Below are 25,707 nucleotides of genomic sequence, written 5' to 3'. Positions count from 1 at the left end.
CAAATGGCAATAAATGAAGATTCAGTAGAGCAATTTTTCAGTGCCAGCACAGGCAGTATTTGGCACACAAGCATCAGGGAGTACCACTTCAAATAACTCAGACGATGCTTTTGTAACTCATCAGATGGCAACTTAACACAAAACTACAAATTCATAAAACAAGAATTCTTTCTACCTTACTGAAAGCAGAGATTGACTTAAGAGAGGCAAGATGTGGGTTTAATTCTTAATTTGTTTTTTTCTTAACCCTCAACTATAATTAATGAGCACACAGTACTAAATACATAGGAATTTAAATGGTAAAAGTCATTAGATTTGAAAAGCAGACCACTAATGATTATATCTGCACTATATGTAAAGGTTACAATATTAAATAAACTAAAACAAAGACAGAAGAATCTAATGAAACTAAATTGCACTAATGAAATGTACTTGCAATGCTAAAGTGCAACAGTTGACCATTTTCTTATGAATTATGCATTATACAAAAACAGCAATATATAGGGTTGGAGGCAGATAAAGGCCAAAAACACCTTAATAGCTTTAATATGTGGTTGTCCATTTTGATAATGAATACCTTTATAGGCCTTTTTACATAAGTAAGCATACATACCCTGTTCTAACACTTCTTCTTGTTTTGGCTGCTGGAGTATAGAAGTCTTATCTTTGTTTTCTGCTTCTGTAAAGAATCAAAGAAACTGAGCATAAATTTGTATTATCTATTACATGCTTTAGTTTATTAGAAATATGCCATCAACATAAAAACATTATTTAGTGTCTTACATTTCATAATAATAACAGTATTAAGAATTTATATGTTTAAGTGCTGTAATTCACAAAAACCTATAGTGTTCCCAACAATCACCAGACTTCTGACTTAATAACTAGATCAACTACCCTCTCAGTAGTTTCAAACATGCGATACTAAAAATCCTCATATTTGTTTCTAAAAATGAATTTGGTAATACTTCAAGGCTATTTTAATACTCTTTTAAAGTACATTACTTAAATAGATTAGGATCTTTTAAAAATATATTTCATTGATTATGCTATTACCGTTGTCTCAAGTTTTCCCCTTTTGCACCCCCTGCCTGGTACACTCTTCTCTCTAGCAATTCCCCATATTAGCTCATGTCCATGTACATATAAGTTCTTTGGCTTCTCCATTTCCTATACTATTCTTAACATCCCCCTCTCTATTTTGTACCTACCATTTATACTTTTTGATCCTAGCCCCTTTTCCCCCATTCTTCTTCCCTCTCCCAGCTGATAATCCTCCAAATGATCTCCATATCTATGGTTCTGTTCCTGTTCTGGTTGTTTGCTTATTTTATTTTAATTTTTTAGATTCAGTTGTTGATAGTTGTGAATTTGTGGAGCTTTTAGTGTTCATAGTTTTGATCTTCTTCTTTTTCTTAAATAAGTCCCTTTAACAGTTCATGTAATAATGGCTTGGTGGTGATCAACTCCTTTAGCTTTACCTTGTCTGGGAAGCACTTTATCTACCCTTCCATTCTAAATGGTAGCTTTGCTGGAAAGAGTAATCTATGTTGTACATCCTTGCTTTTTATAACTTTGAATATTTCTTGCCAGTCCTTTCTTGCCTGCAAGGTTTCTTTTGAGAAATCAGATGACAATCATATGAGTACTCTTTTGTAGGTAACTCTCTGCTTTTCTCTTGCTGCTTTTAAGATTCTTTATCTTTAACTTTTGGCATTGTAATTATGATGTGTCTGGGTGTGGTCCTCTTTGAGTACAACTTGTTAGGGACTCTCTGTGCTTCCTGGACTTGTATGTCTATTTCCTTTACCAAATTAAGGAAGTTTTCTTTCATTTTTTAAATTTTTTATAAAGATTTTTCTCTCTTTTTTGTTTTTTTAAAGATTTTATTTTACTTATTGTTAGAGAGGTAAGGGAGGGAGAAAGAGAGAGAGAGAGAAACATCAATGTGGGGTTGCTGGGGGTCATGGTCTGCAACCCAGGCATGTACCCTGGCTGGGAATCGAACCTGAGACACTTTGGTTCGCAGCCCGCACTCAATCCACTGAGCTACGCCAGCCAGGGATTCTTTCATTATTTTTTCAAATAAAATTTTAATTTCTTGTTCTCCCTCCTCTCCTTCTGGCATCCCTATGATTCAGATATTGGTACATCTCGAGATGTCCTAGAATATTCTTTTACTATCCTTGTTTTTTTTTCTTGTTTTGAATTTTTATTTCTTCTTTCAGTTCTGGTTGAATGTTTATTTCTTCCTTATGTTACAAATTTGAATCATGGCTTCCTTCCATTTACTGTTGGTTCCCTGTAGATTCTTCTTTATTTCAATTAGTGTAACATTCATTTCTTCCTTTATGTTGTTGCTGTACTCAATGAGTTCTTGGAAAACCTCTGTTTTGAACTCTGCATCTGATCTGATAGGTTGGCTGTCTCTGTTTTGTTTAGTTATTTTTCTGCAGTTTTGTTCATTTCTCTGGGGTTTTGTTCATTTCTCTGTTTTTCTCTGTTCATTTCTCTGTTTTTTTCATTTGGGCCATATTTCTTTGTTTCCTCAATTTGACAGCCTCCTTGTGTTTGTTTCTGTGTATTAGGTAGAGCGGCTTTGACTCCCTGTAAAGGGCATCTGTAGATTGTGTAGGGTGGAACTTTAGGTAATCACCAAGGTGGGGCAACCCACTTCACTGCTTTGTGGCTTTGTGTGGAGGGAGGGCTCTGAGAGGGGACTATACTGCTGCCTGGCTTCTGGGAGTTTGCCCAGCACTTGCCCTGTTTGCAGTCACTTCAACCATGACCTGTATGCAACAGGAGCCATTTCAGCTGTTGCCCTGGTGATGAATCCCAGAGTGGGTGGGTCTGAGCATGTTTTATGACCATGAAGGTCCTTTAAGCAGAGTTTTCTGAATATCCAGCAGTTTTGTCTGCTGCCCCAACCCCCACTGGTTTTTACAGCCAGAAGTTACATGGATTTATCTTCCTAGTGTTGGAACCCTGGGCTGTGAGGTCTGGCCTGGGGCTGGGATTGCTCACTCCCAAGGTACCCCTCCTGATTTTTATCCACCTCACATGAATGTGGGACCATTCCACCAGTGCTGCCAGCTCTCCATGCCACACCTCGTCTCCTGACCTTTCCACCCAGCCCTCTACCTCCTGCCCCCCACCCCACCTGAATGAATGTGGCTCCTGTAAATCCTTGGTTATCAGACTTCCATACAGTTCAATTTTCTGACAATTTGGGTGTTGTTTGTTTTGAGATTTAGCTGTAATTCCTTTTGTGGTTGCACGAGGAGGTGAAGCATGTCTACCTACACCTCCATCTTGACCAAAAATTGATCTCTATTAGGATCTTAATAAATTACCTGATTGCTATGCTAACTTCTTTCATAAAATTTCTACTAGAAAGAATAAGTTGCTCTGGAATTTTAAGACTGAACTTGCAAAATGTGTTAAAGTCTCAACATACTTTATTCAATAAAACAGTGTGAGGGGTTTGCAAATCTAAAGCAAAAAAAATGAGTTATTATGACCATTCTGCAACAATTCTGAGAATGAGATAAAAAAAGTCCAAGGCTGGTAGTGCCTCATAAACCAAGAATTGTTCTGTGCTTGACAAGACCCATTAAACAGATGATTTAAGATACAGTGGGAGATGACAACCATTTTCACTGGCAAACTGTAGCACTCTTTAGAACATGGTGCTTAAGTTAAAAAATTGTGTAAGTCATTACTGGTTATAGAAGGAATGAAATGGGAAAAACAGGAATTAAATGAAGAAAGATTTACATTTATGGAATTGGTCCCCAAACTAATCTCTTACATCACTAGTTGAGAGTTTTCAGTTTAGCTCTTTTGATGGAGGCATGTCAGGAGGGAAAGTAGGGTATAAAAGAAGGTAAAGAAGGAATCAGATTATGGGGGCACATGTAATGGTTTGATAGATGAATGATAATTTAAAAAATTAATCATATAGTCATGTGAGACACATAAGGAAATAGAAAATACAAAATCATGTGTTACTTTAAGTTACAACAATTTTACCTTTGTGATGTCCATGCATCATAACCATATCTGGCTTTACAGGAATTGGAATATTGGCCTCTGGTGGTATGGCTCTGAATATATCTGGAGCTACATTCTGCGTACAGGTCATGAAAGAAACTGCATGCTTGGCTTCCATGTAATACATAATGTATAAGTTGCACATTTCATCATTAGATGTGCCACTGCAGGCAGAAAAGAGTAGACACAACAAATCAGCCAGTCACATAAAACACATTCTAATGCAAGAAAAATGCCACCTGTAAATCTGCCAGCAATGGATTCAAAGGTGGAAATACTGTGCATTTATTTTATGGCTTTCATTAAAACCCATCACAGTTTTCAATACCAAAAGCACATTGTCAAAGGCATAGTTCCACTTAATAATGGAGTGCATATCCGTCTGCATTCACTCTGTGGATATCACCAGAGACCGCAGATGGAAATGGCATTGAAGCAGCAGTGAAATAACTGTCTTTCTTCTCCTAAATAATCCTTTCATTCTTAGTCTTTCTTCTGTTTGCTAAAACTCGGAGATCGGGCAAAGTATTTTTCTCATGGAAAAATCGCAATTATTTACTTACTAACATTAAAATTCAAAACACTTCAACAGAATTGTCATATATTATTTACAAGTCTTTAAAATGGCTTTTTCCATTTAACTCTGAGACCATGGAAGTTGTTTTTGGTTACTGCCTCCTTCTTCATGGTAAGATGAATTACGAGTCATGTGTTGATAGTAAGACATCATAACCATATCCCTGACATCTGACTTGGCACCTTGGCTTATACAGCAGAGCAAAAGAGAGGGCCTCAGAGAGGATGCAAAAGGAAATCAGCCCTAACCTCTTCAAAGGGCTCAGCCCTGAATGGGATCTCGCTGTACAACTAAATGACTCAACATTAAAAATAGATTTTACAACAGTGGGGTGGACATTTCCAAGAAAAATGTTCTCAGTAATATAAATAATGCCTAGTGGTTTATAAAACATATTTTTTCTTCCTTGATTCACATGGGTTACTATATTTTTCATTCTCTTCACTATTATTAGGAAGAAATTATTGAAGTACACCACCACAAACTTTTATATGTCAAGATAGGTTGGGCAAAGGAATGTTCCATTTTGGTATTAATTCTGACAATTTTTAGCAAGCCTACACTAATAAAAAACACGTTGTGCAGTGGACTATTTGCTGTGAAGAAATATGTCCGTGTTGATTTTTCCAGCACTGTCATGGAGCACTCCCTTCCTCTCCATAGCAACAGTAATGACATCAGCAAAGGAAAGAAAAAATAAAAACCTTTTCCAGAGATGTGCCTCTCAGCTCTGAAAATGTAGAGCTCCTGAGAGATTAGAGGAATGAGCCTCTGCCATGAGAAGCTCTGTTTATGCTTGAGAAATAATTTGGCTTTTCACTTTCTGAATCTAACACCTGTCCGTGTTACTGTCTCACCTGTGAAAAGGTAAGCGAGTGGGGAAGTGCAACCCCAAACAAACACCTGTTCGCTACACTTATTCTTAGGTGTCAATGCACCATTCCTAAGAATTACATTTTCACAGCCTTGGAGTCGGTCAGAAATTACGTGCTATAAAAGGAATGGCTGGGAGCAAAGTAATAAGTCAGAGCTTCCCACCCCATTATCCTCCCTCTACTGTTCAGAATGAGGAGAAATGTACAGATGAGGAGAGAGAAACGAGGGAAAAGAAATTTAAGTTGCGGTTCCAGCTTAAAAACCTTGAATCATCTGGCAGAGAAGGAAAGGAAAATAACCATATTAGCTTCTCAAATTAATGAAAAAATTAATACATTTATATAATAATAAATAAAACTTGCAATTAATCTATAGACAGATCCTTCCCCATTTTACTCTGTTTGGGAGCACCGTGCTCATGTTCACTTTGAACATGTGCTTTAGTGATGCACCTAATCAGCTCACCTTTGTAGTTCCTGGTTCTAATGCAAAATTGAGTTGATCAAATAATTTAAGAATCTTTGTTATCACAAAGAAAGTTTCATTAAAGAGCTGAAAAAAGGTCACATTTTATTCCTTTCTGCCTGTAATTAAACTTGTAGTCAAGATAACTCTCAGCTCCTATCTGACAGAGAAACCATCTTATTCTAAACATGTTAGGATTCAAGTCATTTTTAGTGCCACATTTTGCCCAATTTATTTCATATTCATCTTTCACTAAAAAAAAAAACACCTCAAACCTAATTTTAGCCAGAGAAATGGCTTTCAATATCCCTAAGGGAGAGCTCTGACACACCCGCCCTTATTTTCCATAGAGAACAACTCTGTAATTCACCTCTGTGAATCTTAATAATTATTAACGTGAGAAAATATGGAGGAAGGTTGTGTTCACACATCTGCCCTGACTCCATTAAATGGCCCTTTAACATTCCCGAATGCTTGTGTAATTCTCTCCAACACTTGCTGCCATCAGCTACATCCCAAAATTACAGTGGTGTCTTTCTGTTACCTTCTTGTATAATAAAGTGCTTATGAAATAACTACTTATTTAGATCAGCTAGCTTTAAATCTGACAAAGTGTGGTGAGCCTGGAAATAGTAAGCTTTCAATACATTTTTTTTGAATGATGAAAGAATGAATAATCTGTGTCAATAAATGTTCACAAATTATTATGGTATAAGCTGTTATTGCTGATATACATCATACTGCCAAGTCAGATCAATTTTGCAAACTTAATTGATCTATGGCATTTCTAAAAAATATTTCTGTCTATCTATTCCATCTATCTATCTATCTATCTATCTATCTATCTATCTATCTCTGACTCATCCATCCATCCATCCATCCATCCACCCATCCAGGTTCTATGAGGGTTTCTATAAAAATAAATTATTTCATGTTATAAAGATATATAATAAATATTCAAGAAGGCACCCAGTATTCTGAAATGCGTCACTTAAAAAACACCAAATATTACTGTGCACACACCATGACTGCGTTTCAGGCAGTGATACCACACTTTGATGATTCTCTGATCACTGGCCCCTGGCCCTTACACCCAACAGATGTGAGACTTAAAAATAAGCAATGATGGGTACTACTAGTTTTGGACAGAAATATGAAAATTAAAAAAGTTATTTTATAAAACTTAATTGTTTTCTATGAGGTTTCATGGTGCTTTTAAACTTATACATTAAGAAATTATTGATCATATAATTTTATCTTTGCATATAATACAAATTTAAATGCTGATTAAAGTGCTGTGGTTAGTTTCTAGGAATATTCATTAGACATTCTCATATTTACATGAAATAACTGGTTCCAAATTAACACTATGACTAAAAAATCTAACTGATTCTCAAGAATTAATTTTAAATTTTAACATATAAATTTTAGGCAAATTAGCTCACTTAATTAGCTTAATTGACAGATAATTAAATTTTTTTTGTTTAAATTTAAATAAACATTTGAAATGAATTTAGGTGTTGGGCTGAATATAAAATACGTAATGCAGTCAGGCACAAAATATTGCTTCTTCATAGATTAATTAATACTATGTTGGTATAACTTTGTCTAAATTATACTATTCATATTTGCTATTTAAAAAGTATTCTAATGTATCTAGATTTAAAAAGGTTACCATTAAATATATTTATTAATATGTCTTATCTTAAACATACCTATTTTTTAATGGTTGTGCTTTGAGATAAAACCCTGCTGATCAGATAATCAGTCCCTATTTTTTAAACTGCTTTTTATTAGTTAAATATGATTATTCAAACTAAACAACATTTCCCCCCATCCTATATTTCTCATTGAATACAGAGATTAGCTTGGATTGAATGGAAGAATCATTCAACCGAAAACCTTCCTAGCAGGCCACTGATGATACAATTTCCTTGTAGAACCTAGTTTCCAGGTGGCTGCAGAATAAGGTTAAAAACATGAAGCTGATAGTTCGCCTAGTGCATAGAATGGGAATCAATGGACCCCAGACTACCTTTGGACACGTGGGACGTGGGATTTATATCTAAGTTGACTTCATGTTCATGGCTCTAACAAATGGGTTGGGGCAGCAGCCCCTAACCTTTTTGACACCAGGGACCAGCTTCGTGCAAGACAATTTTTCCACAGATGTGGGGTGGGGGACACGGGGAGAGATGGTTTTGGGGTGACTAAAGTGCATTACATCAAATACAAACTCACCTCCTGTTATGTGGCCTTGTTCCTAATAGGCCCAAACCGGGACTGGTACCAGTTCATAGGCCAGGGGTTGGGGACTAGGTGGGAAAAGTGGGGGAGGAGATTTACAGAGTATCATTTAATTTAATAGACATCATAAAATACCAGTTTTTTTTTACTGGTAACATTCTCACCATGATTCCATAGTACCCTATGGAAGTGGTATCCATTACTTTACAACACAGATACACTGGGGCTACTATCTTTCTAACACTAAAAAGCATATTATGCGCTATAGGAGTGTTAGGCATTGTTATGTGAATCCAATTCATGTTTACATTCATTCCAACTTGTCTTATGAGTTTATCATTCCTCTGGAAGAAAATTGCTTCTTTAACATAAATTAAATATTCAGACTGTGGACTTACACAATAACTTAATTTCCTATAATATCTTTGTTTCATTTATTTAAAAAATGGCATCTCTATAGCCCATGTGAGATTTACAAAAAGATAGATTAGTATAGTCACTTTAGGGCATTATCTTAAAGCAAAATGCACATGTCAAAAAAGACAGAATTATTCTGAACTCATGAAACCGTGAGAGGCCTCCAGGGATCACTTTGGCCTCAAGTTCTGGCACTATCGTGTCATTAATTTCTATGGTCAATGTTGCCTCACAGAGGGCACTCAAAGGGCAGAATCTGAACAAAATTGCAGGACCCTCACCCCACCACCAAATTGTAAAGAAACATCTAAGCAAAACACTCTATTAATTCTTAATAGAACTTAAATTTGTAGACTAATACACACAATGTGTTGAAAAGGTTATTTTTACTACTTAGTTCACCTGTTACAAAGGTTCATAAAATAACCAATGGCATTTAAGTTCCTGGGGCTCTACATTAATATAAATCAGAGACAGCTAATCAATGCCCTTGGAATCATGTTACTTCAGGTATTTAAAGATTGTTAAGAAGTGAATTGTCAGACTCCCCAAATCTAATTATGTCTGCTTTGTCAACCCTTTTCTTACTATTACCATTTCAAGTAATTTAATAATTTTATTGTTTCCTCAAGTGTACTTCCCAAATTTATCAAAGTTATCCAAAACCAAAGGTGTTGAAAACTCATTGTTTAATATAAATTAATAATTAAAAAATGTTTTATCTTTAGCCCTAAATTTGGTGCTTATTAATATAAAAACAGTTTTAGAGTAATTTAAAAAATCTATTTCACCATCTCAAGGGTCTTTATTTCCTTTTACCTGTATCAGTACCTTTTCCCTTTCCCCTGACAACCAACACAGAGGGCTGTCATCATTAAGAATCATCTTCAGTGCATCTAATGTATATTTTCAGATGCCTGCTTTCTCTAACTTCTCACTGATCAAAAGATAAAGGGTTTAAAATTCCAACTTCCAGGCGGCATCAGTAAATATTTTATAACCTAGTTTAGCATGCAAAGAAGGTTCCTTAGTTTTATTTAACAAAAGAAATATGATAAGAGGCTTTATCCTTCATTTTTAATTGTGGCAAAACTTTTTTGAAAGAGTTCACAGTGCTTTGAAAATTTTACTTAGTGTTATAAAATATACTTATTTTAAGGAGGCTCAATATTTTGAAAATTATTTAAAAGTAAAAGTCTGATACTCTCTTTTGCAAAGTGCTGAATATTATTATTTTCATTTGGTAGACTAAACTGGAAAACATTGAGTATACGGAAGTTTTAACAGGAGGAAAAAAATCATGACTCTGAGTAATTAATGTGTAGCACCAAGGGCAGAGACCATGTGTTTGTCTAAGTTTGAACACTGGGCAAAAAAGGCCACTTGCAGAAAAAAAATTTATAATCAATATATTTTTTCTTTATTAAGAAGAGTAATATGAACTCTGGTGGTAACCATAATATGTAGAGGCATGATTTTGAAAGTCTTGAATAAACAGGAAGAAATGAAGCATAAAAAAGTAAGCACATGTTCCAGATCAATCAGTCCTAAAATGCACATGTTTATCCAAATCGATCAGTCCTAAAATGATTCTACACTTTGTTGTGATTGTTCATGACAGGGAAAAATGCACAACTCATTCACAAAGAAAACTGCCACCCATAGTCATGCCTTATCCCAATAACAGCTTTTTTAAATAGTGAAATGTGTAGACGCATACCCAATGTGTGTGGCTTCTGTCCTGCCTTCACCAGTGAATACACATCTTGCTGCCAGTATGTCACCAAAACTAACATCTACTGGGTGTTCCACAGGGTAGAAAGCCTGCCAAGAAGTCAAACACAAAGATTCATTAAAATTACCAATAAAGTCCAGAACCACATGCTTTAATAACATGAGGCTTGAAGAACCCTGGGTGGAAAGTATGAAGAGACACACACCACCACCACTACCACCACCACCATCACCACCACCATCACCATCACCACCACCACCACCACCATCACCACCACCATCATCACCACCACCACCATCACCACCATCATCATCACCACTACCATACCACCATCACCACCACCACCACCATCACTACAACCAACATCACCACCACCACCATTACCACCATCATCACCACTGCCATCACCACCACCACCACGTTTAGAAATATTAAGAGAACTGATTAAATAAAAAACCCACCAAGTTGGAAGCTGTAAAAAGTTAAGTTATTCACAGTAAAGGTAGCGTTAGAGATGTTTAGATACTAGAGAAATTTTTTTCTGATGTTATTTCTTTTTGTTGTTGTTGTTCAGTTACAGTTGTCTTACCCTAATGAGAGCTTTGAAAGTTACTATCTGATGCTTAATATTTTTTCTCTCAAAATTAAACTAGAGTCTACACACCTGTGGCAGCTGGGGGCTCTGGCGTCCAATCAGTGTCCATTGTCCATTTCTCACTCTGTATCCACTTACTACCTTACCTGAAATGAACACAAATTATAATCATATCATACAATAAAGTATTCAAAAAATAAAAAGCATTATTTGCTTTCCTATTTCAAAATAAAATCTGAATATTTTCTGAATCCAAATGTTAGGTGTTTTAATGAAAACAAATGATAAAAAAACACACTGACTTTCAATGTATTGAGCAAAATTGCTTTCATTGAAACAGATTTAATGTCAAACAATTTGCATGTTACATTTTTAGCATAAGTAAGCACAATGGTAAATATTTATAATTTAACAGGTAGGTTAAAGTCCTTACCTAAATGATGAGTGTGAACTCTATAAGCAAAGACATGCATTGGATATTTTTTATAATGACATGAAATGTCAGAATTCACCACTGTTAAAAATAAAAACACAGAAAAAAGTCACTATTGAACTGGAAAATAACATTATCCTTGTCTAAAAGTATATATAAGGTATTCACAAGCTGTGAGGCATGGTGGTTTTCTTATGAAGCAAACATGCACCTACATACTAAGCAAACATTATGTATTTACTATGTGCCAGCCCCCTGACTGACATGAGTTAAGAACCCCTCATCCTCACGTTTTATATCATTCATAGACAAAATGACTAGGGCCAGATCAAAACACCCTCTGAGTGAACATAGTGGCTTAAATTGTTACCTCTATCATGCTCTTTACACAGTTGAAAAACTTTAAAAGTTTTATTATTTCATACTTAAAAAATTTCTTATTTATTGATTTTAGAGAAGGAGAAAGAGATAGTAAGGGAGAGGGGAGAGAGACAGAGAAAGAGACATCCATTTGTGGAAGGAAGTGACAACCCTGGTGAATCATTACGATGCTCCAACCAACTGAGCTACCCAACCAGGGCCTGTTTTTTTTTTAATTTTTAAAACAGGATTTTTGAACAATTGATTGCAAACACCTAAGATAACTAGATTCACAGCTCCTATTGAGAAGGGACCATTTCATACACTTTTCCTTCCTTACATAGTCTAACACACAGTAGTGATTCAATAAATGTTTTTTATATTATACCAGTCAACAGTTAAATTGAGACCATACATGTCATTAGCTTTAAGAGATTCCCAGTAACACAAATAAAAAACATTCAATATTGAACTTTCATCAGAAGATCAGATACAATGATAAAAATATTTTACTTATTCCAGTAGCTTCTTGTAATAAACCCAGTATGTTAAGTTCAAGAAGCTTGCTAGCTTCTTGACTTTGAACCCTATATTCTCTGCAGTAGTTTATGCCATAGCATGTTATGAAGGTCGTCTTTAGCATCTAAAGAACAGGTGATGGATTTGTAATATACTAAGGATTTATTCTTTAATTTATAAAACCCACTACCTACCCATGGGCCTCAATTCTTAGCATCTCACTAAAATAATCTAAAATAATAAAGTACTTGCTCAAAACAATGTAAAACTCTACTTCTAAATCCAAGGATAATAAAGAATTGGTTTATTTTCAGGGACTCAAAAATAGTGGTTATTTCCAAAGTTTATCATAACTATACACTAAACCCATTCTTATAAATTAGGTAATGAGGCAATGGTAAATTCTAAAAGATCATTACTCACCTTTCTGCCCTGCTGGTATAACAGTGTCAACAGACATCAGAAGGTACATGCCAGCAATTAAGGGCTGTCTGCAGGAAACAGTAATATTTATCTCAACATTGCCTTGGAAAAATAATACCTACTTCAACATTTGGTCTATAAAATATGATTCGTATGAAATTTAAAACAAAATAAACAAGGTAGAATTTATTCTAAAAATAACATTTTCTTGGGCCAATAGCTTCATACACATTGTTATGGCATGGTGAATGTGGAGGCCAGTGTGTAAATGGTGCCTGGGATGGTTAACTGGGTCAGCTTGGTTAGGCTACAGGAACCATTTGTCTGATCAAACACCAGTCTGGTTGTATGTTGCTGTGAAGGTATTTTTTTTTATATGATTACTATTTAAATCACTGACTATGGGTAAAACAGATTACCGTCCGCCATGTGGGTAGGTCTCTTCAGAGGAGAGATGGAGGTCCCACAAAAAGGAAGGAATTCTGCTTCTATATTGCCTTTGGACCCAAGCCTGCACCACTGACACCCTCCAGAATTTCCAGCCTGCCAGCCAACCTCTCTGGTTTCAGACTTGCCAGCCCCCACAATGTGTGAAACAGTTTCCTTCAAGTAAATCAGTCCCAACCTCTTTCATGTATGTCTATGTATATGAACATCCTATTGGTTCATTTTCTCTGGAGATCACTGACTAATATACCTCCCAGTGATTCCTAGCTCTGATATTCATGCCCTTGTCTGATCCTCTTCCCTGAAGTGTAGGCCGACCTAGCAACTGAATCAAGTAATGTGTTATTTTTAACAAACAGAATATGGAAAAAATGATTTTTTGACAGAAGTCAGACTATGAAAACTTGTGTCTGACCACTTTCTTTACCTATCAGGCATATATTATTTAGTAACTTGTGAGGTTAGGCTATGAAAACGACTCTGGCTGCCACCTTGCATGCCCTCTCTTGCTTGCTCCCCTGCTGGCTACAACAGAAGCCAGCTGCATGGTGGGAGCTGGCTTGTTTAGAGCCCACAGAAGAAGGGCGCGAGGAAGTCTTCTAGCCAACAGCCAGAGAGGAACTGAATCCTGTCAATAGTCATGTATGCGATTTTGGAAGTGCCTTTTCCCCGGTCAAGCCCCCCCGATGACTGAAACACTAGCCAAGAGTGAGACAACTAGCCACAGCTGTGTTATGCCCAGATTCCTGACCCACAGGAGACAATAAGTAATTGTTTTAAACCACTAAAGTGTAGGGTAATTTGTTAGACAACAATAGATAACTAATATGGTGGATTTTCCACTTTTAAGTTCTCAAACATCTCAAAAGTTTTCACTCAGCTAAGATAACTAGAAGTACTTACGGCAGGCGGGTGAGGTGTAAAGATACACCAGAACAGTCCTTGTGATCATCTAAAACACACACAAAACACACATCTTAAATATGGAAACATGCAAAAAGGATTTCAATATCATAAATTTTAAATTATTATAATTCAATGCTAAAAGAACTATGTGTTTCATTTGGATGGTGCTTTATAATTTAGAGTACTTTCAGATTCACTGACATATTTAATCTTCAATGGATGCAACTGCTACAAGAGGACTACCACTTTGAGCACTCTGTGGTTTTTTTCTTGACCTATCAAATGGATGAGTTATCTGCTTTCCTGCAGACATATTGGACACTACTCATAAGCACACAGAAGGACATTGTTAATACTCTTTATGTATTATCTATATTGTTGAAATATCCAGAGAAGTTGTTCCAGGGGGCTCTGAACAGTTACCTTTCCTACTTTTTAAAAGCAGAAACCACATGAAACCTCCTTGTTTGGTTCCTCAAACTTGCCCTTTATCACATTCCAAATAGAAATCTATTTATTCTGTTTACACCTTAACTTCATTGGAAAGTCAGTGAATATCTCTTTATCTTTGCCAAGGACATTTCAGAGACCTCTCACAAATCCTCTCTCTCTGTCTTCCTTTGCCTTCACCAAATAGAAATAAGGTAAAAATTAAAATTACTTGTTCAAATTCTTATCTGTGTTGAACTTGTTGATGTCTCACCACAGACACTGTGAACAGTACCTCATACTCATCGTTACTATTTGTGTATATGTTAAATTCCTTCTACTTTGCACTTTATTCTAAGCAATTATAACACTTTAAATCTCAATTTTGAGTTGATTTTAATAGAAATAGCTATTGTATATGTGCATGTGCAAGGTTGATAGATTTATACCAGAAATTAATTAGTGGAGTATGTTAGTGAATAACAGCAGATGAAACAGTTGTTTTTCCCCCTTTTAGCTGTCAATTGTCAAGAGAAAAGCAAAGGTGGCTTCATACAGAGAGATGCGTAACAGGTGACTTAGCAAGATATGCACTTTGATTTATCATTGATAAAGTTTAGAAAGTATAAAAATGACATTAAATAGTTTGGTAATAAAACACAAAGGCTCTGGCTGGCATAGCTCAGTGGATTGAGCTCGGGCTGCGAACCAATGTGTCGCAGGTTCGATTCCCAGTCAGGGTACATGCCTGGGTTGCAGGCCACGGCCCCCAGCAACCTCACATTGATGTTTCTCTCTCTCTCTCTCTTTCTCCCTCCCTTCCCTCTCTAAAAATAAGTAAATAAAATCTTTAAAAAAACACAAAGAAAATTGTACAGTCTTAAGCTTGATTGTAACAAAGATAGTTCAGAAATAAATTCAATGACAAACATGTTATATTTAATCAGTTGGGGTGTTTTGTTGTTATCTCCTAAATTTTAGTGAGGTACCATTTTCAAAATAATTTTGGTGAATTCTTTTTTTAAAAAAGTTTCAAATGAACTTTAAAGAGATGGGGAAATAATAATAAAAAATAACAACCAATCTTATCTTTATTTTTGTCTGTGCTTTCAAACACGGAAGCACTGCATTTAATTTATTAAAAGAAAATTTTTGTTTCTGAGAACAAGGTTTTCTTAATGTACTGCATAAGATTTAGTAAATTGCCTAGTCCATAGTACTTTAAAGTTGACTTCACCCAGAATTATTTAAATATCTCCACTGATCAAAAGAGAATAGTACAAAGTATTCCATTCATTTAGATCAAATGAATTCTAAACTCTAGAGACTCACTTAATTAGCTTAGCTGATTTCAGGAAACATTTCTCATGCATAAGAAAACATTGTACCTATCTTAAAAGGTTATTTTGAATAAGGGTAGTCAGTCATCAATTCATTCAAATAATATTGATTGAAGAATTGTGATATTCACACATTGTTCTATGCACCATGGGAATGGTGAAAAACAATATACATTCAGGATTTTTGCTCCCATGGTACCTATCCTCTAGTGGGAGTGGAGATACAGGAAACTGGGAGAGGAAGAATAGGGAAAAGCAGAACACCAAACATGTAAACAAGATAATGTCACAGAGTAACTGAACAGGATAAGTGAGCATGGGTAGCACTTTTATCTGCTGTTGTCCAGGAAGGATGAGGTAGCCATGTGACTGGAAATTGTCATACAGGCCATGCAGAGTAAGTTGAAAGTCTGAGTTTTATTTTCTGTCTGTAAAGAAGCATTGGAAGATTTAAAGCAACAGAGTGATGGGATCCCTGTAAGGTTTTCACCTAGCACAGTACCTGGCACTTAAGATTACTTACTAATTCCTGGATGTCAGGCTTTGTAAATTTTTATTTTAATTAACAACACCAGGAGAAAGTTTGCTCCTTCTACAATGTCCATCCTAGCAGAAACATAAGTGTTCAGAGAGAACTGTCACTTTGTTGCACATTCCATCTTTGCACTGAATGAATCAAGTGAATCACACGTTGATTTCCAACTTGGTTGATATTCTTTAAATGACTTAAAAAATTAAATGGGAAAATTAATAAATCAATTAACACATTTCAAGTACTATTAAATAAATTTATCATTAAAATTGAAATGTGTCACCTAATTAAGAGCATCAGGAATGTTACCATTGCCAGTAACAGTGTATCTTCCTGTTAGATAATGTTCTTTATTAGAATTAAATTGTCTAAATTGAGAGATTTTTACTCAAAAAAGGGAATAGACATTGCTATATAATTGTTGTCTATTTGCTTTCTTCTAGATTTTTAAAAGGTGAGCCACAGTCTCACCACTCACTCCACTGCAGAGACATAGTACCTGGTTTTCTTTCGATTCTTCATGTTTATTAGCTGTGTGTCATCTCCTATGGATATCACACAGCAATAAGAAAACAGCTAAAACTCAAGTAATAATATGATCGATATATTTTTGAGAAAAATATACTGAACACCTCACCAGCATATTCTATAACATAGGACTGCAGGAAAAACAGGATTTTAAAGGCTCTAAGTTTTGTCTTATGGAATGTAAATCCTCTATGGGTAGTGGGCTGGTGAATATAAAGGTCCAAAGGGAAAATTTTGCATGTTTTACAAAAAGCTCCAGAAAACGAAATATACAGAAGAAAAATTAGTGAAGAGATATACTTTAAAAACCACACTAGAGTTTTTAAGTGATGCAGGAATTTGTTTATAGCAAATTTATCTGGTCAATTTGATGCAGTGAATCAGCAGAAAATGAAGCATTTCTAAAAACTATGCTGGGTATTTGGATGTGTGTTCATGTGAGCATGTAGACATTATGGTTTAAAGTGCGGAGAACACTTTAGATTATCATGATTATTTAACCATGGGCTGATAGAATTACAATTCTGTGTGACTTTAAAAAATTCTGTTATTTAGTAATGGGTACTTATACTTTAAACAAAGATATTTTAGTTGAACAAAATTCTAGAAGTTATCTCAAAGTAAACATTTATAAAGCGTATTTGTATACATTTTAGACATTATTAGAACCAATTGTTATTCATATATTCATTGTTTCAAAATCAATTTTATTATTGTAAATGGTCATAATCTTTTTCTAGTACAACTTGCTACAGTTTGACTTAAATGGCCCATGTGCTGGGATATGCAGTGAGAAGTCCCTGCAGGAGCAACTGGAACTCCCCAAGGGCCTCAGGGGCTCCTGGATACATAGCTATTCCTACAGCAAGTGGCAGTTTGGGAGAGAAGCATATTTCAGCCTAGTGTTTGGAATAGAGATTCTGACCTTCTAACTTTAATGTGTCCTTTGCACAGTGATGCATTATTATTTCCGTAACCTCTATACTGACCTTACTTCTGATGAACTCAGAAACTTCAGCTAGTTTTGCATATTTTACCAATGACTTCCAGTGTGCTCTGACTTTGTCTGCCCTTCTATGGTAATAGTGCTTTAGCCACAAGATAGGAAGCCTCATAAGAATAAACTCATTTCCATTCACTGGGCTATATATGAAATCTGCCTGACTTGCATCAACATAAAAATGAATGACACTTAGAAGGTTTATTATCTTAAATAAATACATTACTGCTTCTACTAATTTTACCACACAAGTAGAAAAAAACAAAATCAGAAATGAGATAGTTAAGAAGTGACAGAGAACAAATTCAGAATATCAAAATCCTATGCTGTCTGGAAAAGGTAGCTGGAAAGACTAATTCTGTGACTAGAATGAAACTACATGGGAGAGAGGAGAGGAGAGGAAATAGATGGAAACTTCAACAGAGGGCTGAAGACCACCAAAATGGAACACCATAGCTTAAGAGAGATGGGAACAGTACTGAGTCAAATGACTAAAATAGTCTAAAATTACAGAATTGATTTTGTCCACATGAAAGGTAGACTAGGAAGCAGACTATTCCCCTGACTTATATTTTAATATAAATATTGTACCAGGTGTAGGATTTGTTTCATGGAGAGTTTGGAATTTACATATTTTAATCACACATAATTACTCGGCCACAGTACCTTGTAAGATCACCATCACTTTTTGGCGAGGTCCTTATTAAGTTCCTTTGTCTAAAATGAGTAGAATCTAGAAGGTCATTGATTTGATAATTGATAGATTTGGACTCATCATCAATATGACACCACTAAGAAAATTTAGTCCATAAATGAAATAACCTATGTAAAGAATACAGAACTCTATTTGGAGCACTAAAAAAAGTCCAATAAATTTTATGTATTACTGTCATTATTCTTTTAATTGGTAGATTCCAAAAAAATTCAACACATGGATATTTTCCTTTAAAAATTATATTTCAGTCATAGGTGTGGAATTTAATTGAAGAAACTAAAGCACATCAGATTTCTCCAACTTATAGCACAGGAACAGAAGAAAGGGGGAAAGCAACCTGGGAATTCTAAATGAGTAAAAAGATGGTTAAAAAAAGAAATTAGAATTGAAATAATATGTTAAAGATATTGCAAAAAGTAAATATTCTCAAAATGAGAATAAAAATGCTGATTCAGAAGAGTCTGAACTAGGTTGACACAGAATGGAATCACCAGTGAGATAAAGACATTTTAGTAAGAAATAAGCACCATGTTCTGGCTAAATCAAAATCCTTGGATTAGGGATAATAGGACTGTGAAGAAGTTGATAGTCATTGTTTCCAGGTCCTTCCATGACTTTTAGTAAAAACCTCCCCTTGACCAGACACAAGCCAATCTGCTCCTTCCTGAGTTCTGGGCTAGAAGAAGTCAGTTCAACAGTATCCTGTGTTTGTAGGAAAGAGACCAAGGCCATTTTTATACTAACATTGAAATTGTTTTAACCTATATTTATTCACTTATCCTGTACAAGTGTCATCATGTGAAAATCATGAAGCTCTTCTTCCCAGTTAGTTTCATTTATCTGATTTTAATCTTCTTATTCCAAAGTAAAATAATTCTCTCCTTCACTGGACTGGGCTATAGATTTACTGTGTCTCCAAGGTACACTGGTAAATACTTGACTTTTGTCTATTCATGTTCTGTATTTACAAAAAACGGAACCCAGGACATCCCTGTTAAAGGTATTTCACGAGCGCTGTTCTTATTCAGTAAAACATAATTTGAGCCTAGTGGGTTTCAAGATATGGAGATGAAACTTCATTCACAAGATAGGGATCAGATGACATCAGGAGGTATATTTCATCATATGCCATTATACTCCATTATAATGGCATACATATGTACTAGCTGCATTTATAATGGTGAAGATATTAATAGTGGAAAAGTTAAAAAAACAATTTAAGAAATGTCAAATAACAAAGCCTAATAATCCCTTAGAAGCATATCACAGTATAGGTCAACACTGCTGTACTGGCCGTTGAATGTTAAGACTTCTAAGGAGTTGTCTGATAATGAAAGAATCAAGTATTTGCAGACACTGGATGACACTTGAAAATGATATTCAATCAGAACCCAATCTTGCGCAAGATGAAAACTGGATGACTGTTCCACAAGGGTCTCCACTGCCTTTTTTTTTTTTTGAGAAGTTGCTCTCCTCTGCTTAGGCAGAGATATATAACCACAGCAACATATTTTATCAAATATACAAGCTCATAGAATTTCAGAACTGAAAGGGAGCCTGGCAGTCATGGAGTTGAACTCTTGCACCTTACAGACAGGAAGTACGAGGTTACAGAGATTAAGAGTGTTGGCCAAAATAATTCAGCTAAATGGTGACACACTAGGGTATCAAAATTAATTCTCCTATGTTTATATGTAGCCAACATTATTTATTTAAAAAAGAAAAAATGTTCCATTTATTAGACACTTCCAAGGCATTTTATCTATGGAATAGCCTGAAGCTAAGGGAGGAATTAAGCAAGAATGATAAGTAACCAGCAGTACCAAAGACATCCATTAAGCAGGAAGTTCATTTTTCTTAATGGAAGGTGAATGCTCGGGATGTGAGGTTATCCATTCCAAACTATTTAGCTTGCTTTTGTAATAATAGCTTAGAGTTCCTGCTTGGATTGGTAGCTAAGTAGTAAAGTGAGTATGTGGAATAATGCATGATAATGACCTATTACATCTTAGGTCCTTAGAAGTCTGTTGGTGTCTCCTAACCTTTCCCTCTAGAGATAGCCCTCTACACGTCATGAGTTCATCTTGTCCTACTTGTTTCCTGCTTCAATGAAAGGACAGCTTAACCATCAGTCCTGAGGGAACCAATGCAGCATTGTGAACTGCATTCCACTAATTGGAAAAGTACTTCAGAAAAACAGTCATAGAGTGGATTTGAATTCACTGAGCTTTCTCAGGAAGGTAAAGGTAAAGGAAAGTGCACCCATTACCTACTATCCCAACCACAGTTTTGGATAATGGATCGTTTTCTTACGGAAGTCCTGAGAAAGTATGCCTGAACCATTGCCAAGTGTTATGAAAAACAAAGATGCAACATCTTTAATAATAAAGACATATTCTAGAAAATTTGTAAGCAAATAGTCCTAAATGGTATTATTCCCCTCCATCTTCTCAGTGTCCTGAATATAATATAAAGGCTATCGTTCCAACTTTCTTCTTGTCTTAAACAAATAAACACAAATGAAACAAGGATATCATAGTACACACCAATTAACTTTGCAATACTATATGTACATATTTATTGTAATAACTATTTGAATATTCAGTTGGCTTGATATTTACATTATGGTTCTTTGTTCTAAATTAACAACAATAAGTTAATGGGACAGATGATGTTTTCCCAATATTAAATCATGGCTCCCAAGGTGACCAAGAATAGGAGATTACTTGGGGATTCATTTCTAAAGTCGGGGAAAATTTCATATAGTCTAAATGACTTGGAAAATCCCTTAGGAGAGAGTAGAGTGAGGTCTCTTAACAGAGCAAACAAAGCCAGTTTCCTTAGCATTGGAACAGATTGCTGTCAGGTGTGCTGGCTGCGGCACATTATAAGAAACAAGAAAAGTTATTTCTGTAGAGTTGGACAGACACTGTTTGTATATACAAAGGTTATTTCCGTACATTTGACACCCTGCAAAAACAGAGAGATGGGCACAAGCACCAGAGGCAAATAGGAAACAACAGAGGGAACAGCAGATACGGTTCTCCCTGTGTTCACTCCGGGCATAGGCGCATTAAATGGAAGCCTGGATTTGATGGCTCCCTTCACGGCTTTTGGTACCACCTGGATTTTAAAGGCAGGTCTTAAACTCACTTGACAGTACTTAGTAAAATGACAATCCTCCAAATTAATCAGAAAATGCATATATTAAAGTCTTTCATTGGAGTTTCTTCAAAACAAAATCCAAGTCACCAAATTTCTCCTAGGGAATTTATGGAACCCTGAAACCATACTCTCAGAATATAAGGATTCTCCAGTGACAGATACACTGATATAAAATAGTCTCCATTCAAAAAAGTATTAACAGCTTAAGCTGTGATGGCAAATATGTACCAGTTTGGCAAATGTAACAGAAATAGGGGCACTGTTAATGTAGGGCACAAACAGCCCAGGTTTGCTGGAGGCTGTTGAAAGCTGGCATAGCAGACAAGCTTAGCTCAGTGCTAAATAAACCAGCACTCAGGGAAAAAAAAAACCTTCAAAAAAGAATTCCTCTTGAAGCTGCCACTGCAGTGAATTAGCCTCTTTTGATTTTGTATTCCCTGCTATGGGACTAGAAATTACTGGCTTCCATTTGTCCTGTGGCAGGGAAGTGAAAATGCATTTACCTATCCTGCAAGAAGACGACTTTCACAAATGATGATCTCTGCTGTTCCCAAAAGAGATCAAATGGAAGGCAGGTGGGCTCACCAACATGCTTTTATTAATCGCTCTGTCTGGAGGATGTTGTGGGACAACTAATGTCAGAGCATGCTCCTGTCTCCATCTTTTCGGAAAGCAAAAAAAATTCTACAGTAAAAGTTTACAATTTACACTATTTTTTTCCCTCAGAATTGTGAACTTGTTTCAGAATCACACTTCTAAGGAAGTAAAATAAAAAGACAAAACCACAGATAAACACAGAATTTTTTAAAAACATGGCACTGAATTTTTAAATTACTGATAGGTTTTTAAACTTTTGTTGAACCATAGTTTACAGAAAAGCACACAAATCAGGGTGTACAGCTTCAGGAATTGAAGAAAACTAACACATCCGGGTTAGCAGCACCCAGATCAAGCAGCACAAGCCCTCAAGTTGGGTCCCTCTCCTGAGGCGTTAAATTTTAAATCTTTATGTTGAGGGACAGACAATATTTAAAGATTTATTTGTGTTTCTGAAGGAGTTGTCTTTTGGCTAAAACCAGACACACTTAACTAGCTTGCCCACTAGCTTCATGAACTTTGGACAGTTTTAAGTATTATACCTAACAAATAATTTTTAATTTCCCCTTTCTCTCAGTGCAAAGATCTAGCAACCACTTTTGACTTCCATAGCTCTGTTTTTAACATACATTTGTTTATTTTTAAAATGATAATCTAAAGTTTCTTTTGCATTCTTCCAATTATTGTCTGTTCTTCCTACTGAGGGCAAAATGTAATAGCTATAAAAGTATAGGAATGAAAAAGAACTTTGAGAGTTTTGATCAAATAAACAGTTTTAAATTTAATTTAAAATATGAAGGCTAAAATGTTTCTCATATAAAATCCTCTATTATGAGTTTTTGAATCATCTTATGAGCATTATATATATGTATATATATGTATACACACACACAGAGTTTACCTCCTTTCACACCCTTTTGAATTCTCAGTGATGATGTGCAACGTGCTCACAATCTTTTATTTAACTTAAACCTCTAAACACTCACAAATGATAAAGAGTATAATCTAGTGGCAACACCACCCTATTTATTTTGTTTTGAAAACTGGAAGTTTATATTCTACAAAAACTGCAAGTTAATTGAAATGTGATTTTTGAAAATCAACTAAAAAACAATGGTTACATTTTCAACCCAATTATTTTTATCAACTTAAAATACTACTGTGCATTGTGTTTTGGTTTTTCAATGAAAAAAATCCAAAGCATCTAATTTACATATAATTATGCATGCGTGTAGTCTTTGGTATTAATTAGGGAATACACTTTGAACATTATAGCTCATATATTTGATTTAGCATTAATTTGTAGTCATTCCATATGTTGTAATGTGGTATGAGGATTAATAAAGTAACTTCTGAGCTGAGAAGTAGTATAAAGTGCTAAGTATCATTACTCTATTAATGGAAAACCACTGAAACCCCCAGGTGACTGACATTACCTCAAAATTTCCTCAGACTTTAAGCCAGTCTTTATACTTAAGACAGGGGTGTCAAACTGATTTTCACCAGGGACCATGTCAGCATTTCGGTTGCCTTCAAAGGGCCGAATGTAATTTTAGGACTGTATGAATGTAACTACTCCTTAACCGTTAAGCAAGAGCTCGTCGCTGCTGCTGGGTAGAAACAAGGCACCAGCCTGGATAAAACAAGGTGGAGGGCCGGATTTGGGCTGCGGGCCTTGTGTTTGCCACCTGTGCTGTAAGATAAAGGGTCAGTGTGGAAGGGTCTGCACTTACTAACTAGGTTTTTGTCTCCTTTCAGTTATGAGTAATTATTAGTAGGTGGTGAATGACAGTTAACTTCATTAAAAAAGGATGAGGAATACTTGCAAAGAAATGGGGCTAAAAAAGTATAGGGGAGAAGAAATATTCCTACAAGAACTCTTAACAGTTTTCAAAGATGGAGAAAAGCAGAATTAAAATATATGGAAAAAAACGTAGAGCAGGATGAAAGGCTTCCAAGTGGATAATGGCAAGAGGAATGGGAATAATGGGAACAGGGAAAGCAGAACGGTCTCTTCTGGGCCCAGGAAGAGTTGAATTTTGTCTTTCTAACATGATTTTGTGAGTTTCATTAAATGTTATATTTCAAAGGTTTCATCAAACACTTTTTGGTCATGTATTTATTTAGGATATCTTTTCCATTTTACAAGTAAGGTAGTCAACTACCATAAAAAGGAATTCATAGTAAATGGGAAATGGAATGTGAAATCTTAGCATTTCTCTCTAATGACTTCCATCTTTCACTGGAGCTCCTAGCACACATATGTAAACACACTAAGGCAATGACAGGGAGCTGTGGAGGGACAGGGTGAGGGGTAGGAAACCAGACAGAGCATGTGTGGAGACGTGAAAAACCATGCTGCAGGTAGTGTTGCTAGTGCCTTGAATGACAGGTTACACTGAAATTTAATTGTACCTCCTAATTTTTATGTGAGACAATGGGAAAATAACTTTTCTTTTTCTTTTCTTAATTTCTTTTGTTTAAAAATGAAATGCTATCTGTTATTAATTTAAATGGCATTAATTAGTTGATGACTGTACAGCCCTGACCAGCTCCAAAAACGGAGCTAGTTCTGGCCGTTGTGGCTCAGTTGGTTGGACCATCAACTGAAAGATCGAGTGTTCAATTCCCAGTAAAGGCACATGCCTGGGTTGCAGGTTGGATCCCAGTCAGGGGGTGTACAAGAGCCAATGGATGGCTATTTCTCTCTCACATTAATGTCTCTCTTTCTCCCTCCCTCCTTCCCTTCCACTCTTTCTAAAAAAGTAAGCATGTCTGTGGGTGAGGATAAAAAAAAAAAGAAGTTAACTATGAGTGACAACAAAAGCAAGAGTTGCAAAGAGGTAAATGAAAGTAAAGTATAAGGTTTTCTCAAAAAAACATAAAATGAGAAAAACTAAATGGAATTAGGGAATGATTATTTTTTCCTGGAAAACTCTTACTTAAGCTAAATATTATATTGTTCAATGTTAACTTGCTATAAAAACACATGTTAAAGGATAAAAACATTCTTAACATATCTTTTTAAAAAAGAATACTGCAGTACTTTACATATGTCCTCATAACCAAATGAACAAAAATGTAATTCTTGATACTTAATGACTATATTTAGATATTAAAGTAAACAGGTGTCCATGGAATGAATGAGAATAAGGATCATTAGTTTTCCATACTGCACACGATTAGCAAAGTTGAAATGCAGAAGCTGGAGAACCAGGGCACTCATATTTATGTGAACAGATTGGCAAGAACAAAAGAATACTTCAAGATAACAGGCTTCTTTTGGATCATTTGAGAGGAGTGAATAGTCCTAAAATCATTCCCACGACTCATGTCAAGCTGCTTGTG

At 35.5% G+C, this 25,707-nt stretch overlaps 1 protein-coding gene across 12 annotated transcripts in view; it reads right to left on the bottom strand.

Annotated features, from left to right (window-relative positions):
- Positions 1 to 25,707, bottom strand: part of PAM (peptidylglycine alpha-amidating monooxygenase) — a 278,027-nt gene that overhangs the window by 54,512 nt on the left and 197,808 nt on the right. For all 12 annotated transcript variants that reach the window (XM_045837893.1, XM_045837894.1, XM_045837890.1 and 9 more), the window contains exons 9-15: positions 14,051 to 14,099; positions 12,701 to 12,768; positions 11,399 to 11,479; positions 11,035 to 11,111; positions 10,356 to 10,459; positions 4,033 to 4,217; positions 614 to 679 (exon numbers count right to left, since the gene is read on the bottom strand). In XM_045837893.1, coding sequence (XP_045693849.1) covers positions 614 to 679; positions 4,033 to 4,217; positions 10,356 to 10,459; positions 11,035 to 11,111; positions 11,399 to 11,479; positions 12,701 to 12,768; positions 14,051 to 14,099 — 630 coding nt within the window. The remainder of the gene's footprint in view (positions 1 to 613; positions 680 to 4,032; positions 4,218 to 10,355; positions 10,460 to 11,034; positions 11,112 to 11,398; positions 11,480 to 12,700; positions 12,769 to 14,050; positions 14,100 to 25,707) is intronic.

Source organism: Phyllostomus hastatus, unplaced genomic scaffold (genome assembly GCF_019186645.2).
Source record: "Phyllostomus hastatus isolate PE091 unplaced genomic scaffold, TTU_PhHast_1.1 phas_contig_254, whole genome shotgun sequence".
Taxonomy (NCBI): domain Eukaryota; kingdom Metazoa; phylum Chordata; class Mammalia; order Chiroptera; family Phyllostomidae; genus Phyllostomus; species Phyllostomus hastatus.
Note: the sequence above shows the minus strand (reverse complement) of the source record. Positions and strands in the feature narration are given on the sequence as shown.